Source organism: Glycine max, chromosome 19, assembly GCF_000004515.6.
Source record: "Glycine max cultivar Williams 82 chromosome 19, Glycine_max_v4.0, whole genome shotgun sequence".
NCBI classification, from domain to species: Eukaryota; Viridiplantae; Streptophyta; class Magnoliopsida; order Fabales; family Fabaceae; genus Glycine; species Glycine max.
Genome location: NC_038255.2, coordinates 4,236,893 through 4,244,098, shown reverse-complemented (window position 1 = coordinate 4,244,098; position 7,206 = coordinate 4,236,893). Strand labels below are relative to the sequence as shown.

Genomic DNA, 7,206 nt, shown 5'->3' with positions numbered 1-7,206 from the left:
GAATCCAGATTACGTGGCACCCAACACTAGTTTGATTAGGAACTAGCTTGTTCACGATGAAGATTATTTAATTACACAAAATCTTAAAATAATCTACCAGGTGACATGGATGCTAAGAAGAATATAACCGTGAATCCTGATTACGTGGCACCCAAAGAATTTTACAGTATAGCTCGTGACAGGATCCCAATTGCCATTCTGAACAAAATCAGAAACCTAAGTTAGGAGTTCTCCGTTGATTCTGGCTGCACCCACATGCTAAGGCTTCACTTTTGCGAGCTTGATCCGCATGTTTATGAAATTGGTGATAGGGTGTTCTTCATTTACATAGCAAGCCAGTTGGCCAAGAGTGGTGCTGATGTTATGAGCTAGAGCCAGAAATAGAAAGGTCTGGCTGTGTACAAAATAAGAGTATGCCATTTTGATTCCCAATAATGATATTGAGAAAGTGGTTGGGATACCGAATACTTTAGCCCTTTCTTGAATGGTCTCGAGATATTCAAAATTAGCGGTTTGCCCGTCCAAGAGGGAAATGACAGCATACTTCCTATCATCATGGTATCTGGTGTTTCCTGTCATCATACATTGCTCTGGTTTCTCCGAAATAATGCAAGAAAAGCCATTGTGAGAAAATGGAATTAATCCAACACTCTACAAATGTCAGAAAAACAATTAGATTATAGAAGACTTACTATATTACTACTAATGCTCGATATGGTCACAATTTATATATGTATCTTTTTTTCTCATCATTGATGCTTATGAAATGCACCAAAGGGAAAGCGTACCTTGAGTAGTAGTAACAATGGACAGTAAATACTCTAGATAACAGGCCAGAGTATCATCTTATGTTGGATCGAGTGGCCTCAGAATAATTAAGAAGGGGGGGTTGAATTAATTATTCCTAAATTGTTAAGGCTTTTACTAAATTGTTAAGAGAATGAGGAGTAGAAGAGAAACTTAACAGAAAGTAAAAGCGGAAATTAAATGCACAGCGGAAAGTAAAAGAGTAGTGAAGAAGAAGACAAACACAAAAGAGTTTTTATACTGGTTCGGCAACAACCCGTGCCTACATCCAGTCCCCAAGCGACCAGCGGTCCTTGAGATTTCTTTCAACCTTGTAAAAATCCTTTTACAAGCAAAGATCCACAAGGGATGTACCCTCCCTTGTTCTCTTTGAAACCCTAGTGAATGTACCCTCCACTAGAACTGATCCACAAGAGATGTACCCTTTCTTGTTCTCAGTCAAACCCAAGTAGATGTTACCCTCTACTTGTACCACAAAGGATGTACCCTCCAATGTGTTAAGACAAAGATCTCAGGCGGTTAAACCTTTGATACTTTGTGAATGGGGATACAAAAGAATTCTCAGGCGATTAGTCCTTTGAACACTTTTGTATAAGGGAAAGGGAAGAATCAAAAGAATTCTCAGACTGTGTCGTTTTGAATTCTTTGACAAGGGAGAAGGGAGACACAAAAGAATTCAGGCTGTTAGTCCTTTGTTCTTTTGGAAAAGGGAGAAGAGAGACACAAAAAGAATTCAGGCGGTTAGTCCTTGGCGAATTCTTTTTGGCAAAGGGAGAAGAGAATGAAGAAGATGAATAGCACAAGTTTTCAAGGTTTAGAAAACCAGAAAACTTAAGAGAGCTTTTGGTACAAAGAAGAAGAAGAAGTTCAAAGAGATTCAAGGCTTGTAAAGGATTGTTTGAATGAATTGGAAAAGTGTTCAAGATATCTTAGAAAGATTTATTTAAAATGCAAAACAAAGTCTTGCTTTTATAGACTCTTCATGTCTGGCCAAGAGGACCATTTAGAAGAGTTATAACTTTTAGAAAAACTTAAAACCAATTTGAAAAAGTCAAAAACCTTTTGAAGAGTTAGATCTTTTGATTTATTCAGAAACAAACACTGGTAATCGATTACCAAATTAGTGTAATCGATTACACAAAGCTTTTGTGTGAAAGGATGTGACTCTTCACATTTGAATTTGAATTTCAACATTCAAAGACACTGGTAATCGAATACCAAAACATTGTAATTGATTACAACTTTTTGAAATTAATTGGAACGTTGCAAATTCAATTTAAAAACTTTTTCAAATCCATTTTGCTACTGGTAATCGATTACAACAATCTGGTAATCGATTACCAGAGAGTAAAAACTCTTTGGTAAACATGTTTTGAGAAAAACCATGTGCTATTCAATTTTTGAGAAAAATCTTTTCATACTTATCTTGATTAAGCCTTCTCTTGATTCTTGAATCTTAAGTCTTGAATCTTGATCTTGATTCTTGAGATCTTGAACCTTGAATCTTGATTCTTGACTCTAAACTTTCTTCTTGAGTCTTGAATTCTTCTTGATTCTTATCTTGAACTCTTGAATTGTTCTTGATTCACTTGAGTTGTTCTTTGATTGATCATTGATTCACTTGAGTTGTTCTTTAATTGATCTTTGAGCTTTTTGTCATCACCTTTGTCATCATCTTTTGTTATCATCAAAACACCTTTGAATCACCTTTGATTCACCATAAAGCTTTACTTCTACATCTTACTGGATATATGGTTATCAGACAAATTTGATGTGTACACTTATGTTGGAGGTTTTGTGCAGGAAGGAACTAGGAACTAGGAAGCATGTTTTGTGATCTCAGTTGGAGATTGTGAGTACCTTTTTGAAGTACCTTGAAATTTTAGACCAATTACCCTTTTCCAGAATTATAATATACAAAAAGTACACTTTTGTTCTTTTTTTTCTTTTTTTATGTAGTAATATTCACTAGTTGGTAAATACAAAATATTCAGTTATTATGTTTGAATCTAATTAGTAGGTTCGTCGTTAGATTCTTATCAAACAAAATATTCTCATACAAAATAATCTAGTTGGTAAATACAAAATATTTATTTATTTATTTATTTATTTGCAAAAAGAGGAGGACCTACGGTCGACGAAAACTAAACAAACAACCAGCAGAACATTCTCATATTTTTTTTATGCATGGGAAATATAGAACATCCTCATCTATAACTATTACAATCGGGATATCTCATTTTAGTATACACTTTTTGATGAATCTTTTTATCTTTGATTTTAATTAAGTATCTCCCATCAATTGCTCACTCCCATGTCATCCAGAATAACAAGGTACCATAATTATCATTGTAAATAGCATTTTGCATGAATAGAATGCTACAAAAAGCTTGTAATATTATATTAATCTTTCGTACTTTCTCTTTCTGCCTTTAAATTGCATCCATTTTCTTTCTTTTTTTATTTTCTTGGCTAAATTTCCCATACTTTCTCGTTTTCTCTGTCTGTCTTTAAATGATCTTGTTTCTTCAAATGAACTCTTGTTCCTTAATTAAATTCCTCTTATTCAGGAGGTTGTAAACATGAGGTTGCTTATTCTCTATGGCCAAAATAACAATTTGCATGAGTAGAATGCTGCAAAATCGCAAGTAAAATTATATTAATATTTGTTTGTAATATTTTATTATATACTTGCACGAGTAGGATGTTGCAAAAAACACAACTGAAATGGGGAAGGGTGACAACTGCAAATCATAAAGTACTCTTTGCTATCTTTTGTTGCATAATCTAATAAAAAAAAATTCTCAAACATATATGCTCCTTGTATAGTGTGTGACAATTTGGAAAAAAATATTATAAATGCATTGCAAGAGGAGATTACCTAATATCAGACAAAGACATGAGCAAGGAAGAAAACCTTAAGTTAGACAATCTAAGGAGTTTAATAAAAGAGATGTTGGCAAAAAAAAAAACAACAATGACACAACAAAAATCTCAAGTACTTTTTGTCAAGTGTGAGAATATTAGTAGAATACTTCAAAATGAGATCCCATAAAACTACTGATAAACAACAATAATAACCTCTAAGTTCCTTCATATGCATATGTATTAAATTTTTATGATATTTCATCCTTATGCAGTGAATTCACCTTCCAATCTAATGAACTCACCTTCCTCGATGGTTTCAACGCCTCTCTAAACCTCAGCTTCATTCCATCGCAACCAAACTCCTATGCTTTTGTCAACAAAATTGAGATATTTTATGTGCCAAACAATCTGCATTACACGTCAGCAAATGAAATGGAATTGACTTTGGTCAACCCGAGCTATGCCCTTGAGACGGAGCATAGAATCAATGTAGGAGGGAAAGAAATCTCAACACGAAACAATACTGGTTTGTTCAGGGTCTACACTGGTCACGATGAAAATTATTTAATGACACAAAATCTAAAGGATAATCTACCACTTGACAATAGTGGTAGGAACATAACAGTGAATCCATATTACATGGCACCCAAGGAACTGTACAGAACAACACGTGACATGAGCATAAACACCACTCTGAACAAAAGTCCCAAGTTAACTTTGGAGTTCCCCATTTTTGGCTGCTGCCACATGGTCAGGCTCCACTTTTGTGAACTTGGCCCAAATATTCATGATATCAATGAAAGGATTGATGTTCTCCATTTACATAGGAAATGTGAAGGACGTTATGAGATGGAGTCAAAAACCAAAATTAAAGGTCTCCCTTTGTACAAAGATTACATCATTTTAATTCATGGGAATGATGCTCAGAAAAAGTTTAATCTCTCACTCCAAATTTTCCCTTATGAAAGTGATAATCATAGGAAACACAATGACTTATTCTTGAACGACCTCGAGATCTTCAAAATCAGTAAGCCACAACACATCGTAACTGAGGGAAAGAGCAACAACATTGACAAAACTTAGCTATCTGATTTCATCGTGTTGGGGGTAGCCGACGTATTTTCCATCTCCTATGTTGCTTTCTTGATCTTCATGTGGACGATTTCCAAATCTATCTTGTTCTCAACGACCAATTCAATCAACAAACACAATTATTTGCAGTCGCCTAATCTCTACCATTGATTCTCCCTCGTCAAGATCAAGGCCGCCACCAACAACTTTGTCGATGCCTTCATTGTTGGAATCGGGGGATTCGGCCATGTGTACAAGGGCTACATCAACAGCGGTTCCACCACAGTCGCCATCAAGCACCTCAAACCGGGTTCCAAGCAGGGTGTGCATGAGTTCATGAGCGAGATCGAGATGCTCTTGCAGCTCCACCACCTTCATCTCACCACTCTTCTTGGCTACTGCAATGATAACACAGAAATGATCATCGTCTACGACTTCATGGCACGTGGCAACCTCCGTGACCATCTCTACAACAGTGATAACCCCCCTCTCTCATGGAAGCAACGTTTGCAAATTTGTATTGGCATCGCTCGCGGGTTGCATTATCTTTACGCAGGCATGAAGCACATGATCATCCACCACGACGAGAAAACTACAAATATCTTGTTGGATGACAAGTGGGTGACCAAGGTTTCGGACTTTGGGTTTTCAAGCATTAGGCCTACGAGTATGTCAAAGGCCCATATAGTCATAGTTGTTAAGGGCAGTTTTGGGTATTTAGACCCAAAGTATTGTAACCGACAGCGTTTGACAGAGAAGTCTGACATGTACTCTTTTGGGGTTAACAAAAACTCACTAGGAATCAAATTCACCTTTTTCAAAAATATATTTTGTTCTTACCAGGTTCAATGTCTCTCGACCTGCTCTGATTTGTCTCTTTTTTTCTCTTTGTGCATATCGGCTCCTTTGCTGATGGTGGGGGTGAATACCTAATAAATGACTCTGACGCTCAAATCAGTATAAGTCAAGAGCGTAGTAAGGATAGAATATTACTTACCTTCTTCTAGTGTCTCCTCCCATGAGACAATAGCTTGGACATGATAACCTTCCACGACACCTACTAAGAGCAGTACCAGGTAATGGAGGCCGATTACTACCACGTCCGAGCTCTCGTGGGCCCGATATGGTACATATTTACTTATGTATTTTTAAATAAATTATCTATTAGATTAGTAATTATATTAAAATGCAAATAATATATGAAGGTTAATTAATAACAAATATCGAGTTTATATACTTAAATCTAACTCTAACTACGCTTTCATAGGTTGGGAAAATCAAGCTCGGCCCCAAGTGTGTTTTTTTTCCCGTCAAAATCAAGTTGGATCAGTATCTATAGGTTCGAATTTGATTGCTATACCTAGTGCAAAGCAATGTGAAAACGCTGGTATTGTTACCTTATTGAATGAATTAATGAAGAAAGAGGAAATTAGTGACAATTAGTTGGATATTGTTATTCATGTTGATTAAGACTATGTTCGGCATGACATATTAGCTAACTTCTAGCTTTTTTTACTAACTAAAAAGGTTGTTTAATATGTTACACCTAATTTGGTCATCTTTATCTCAAACTAGTAGTCACTTTATATGAATATGCAAGGATTATGGTATTAAAAAATAAAAGGTTTATCATTGTAGGTGGAGGCCTTGGAGGTTGGAAAGTAGAGCAATGACGTGGAATAATGATTTGTTTAAATTTCTATGCTCAATGCAAACCTTAAAATAGTTTTCAATCTTCCAAAAACAACTATAAACACCAAAGGTTTGCTACAATTTTCACTTACAGGTTTACACATACTACTTTGTTCTCTTTTGTACTCCAAAAAAAAAAAGTTTAATGTAATTTGTTCTCAAAATCATTCACATGATACCAAAGCCCTGTCAATTATACTCCTTGCTCTTCCAATAGGTATATACAATGTGAATTTCTTTCCCACCATTCACTACTACAATAAAGCTTTTTAACAACAGTTAAATTGGGCTTTCAACGACGGTTTTCAATTGTCGTTAAAAGTGAATTTCAATTAATGATGATTCTAAAAAACATCATCATCAAAAACGTGAATTTTCTAAGATGGTTGTTACATCATAACTGTCTTAAAAAGCTGACATTCTATGACAGTTGTTTAAGAATCGTCTTAGAAGAGCAGACATTCTAAGACGGTTATTACATGAGGACCGTATTAGAAAGTAGGGTCTGACAGACTTTCTAAGACGGTTCTAATGTAATAACCGTCTTAGAATGTATGCTTTCAAGTCTTAGAAGGTAGGAGTTTTTTTTTACACCCCAGAGGCACACTTGAGGCACTCAAGAGCATAAATAAATAGTATGCTAAAAAGTTGATATCATGAATGCATTGATGTTATCATAGCATCATTCCATGAATGTGAGTCAAACATAACACAACTTTCTTACTCTTCAACCCAATATTGTTGTAAACTTCTAATAACTCAATGCAA

At 35.4% G+C, this 7,206-nt stretch overlaps 1 protein-coding gene across 1 annotated transcript; it reads left to right on the top strand.

The window, feature by feature from the left end:
• Nucleotides 1-4,917: 4,917 nt before the first annotated feature.
• On the top strand, nucleotides 4,918-6,085 carry LOC102662544 (receptor-like protein kinase FERONIA; the record flags this gene model as incomplete). Its single annotated transcript, XM_026127196.2, has 2 exons — nucleotides 4,918-5,526; nucleotides 6,014-6,085. Coding segments are annotated over 2 exons (681 nt in total), but the record flags the coding sequence as incomplete, so codon positions are not given.
• Between the last annotated feature and the right edge of the window lie 1,121 nt (nucleotides 6,086-7,206).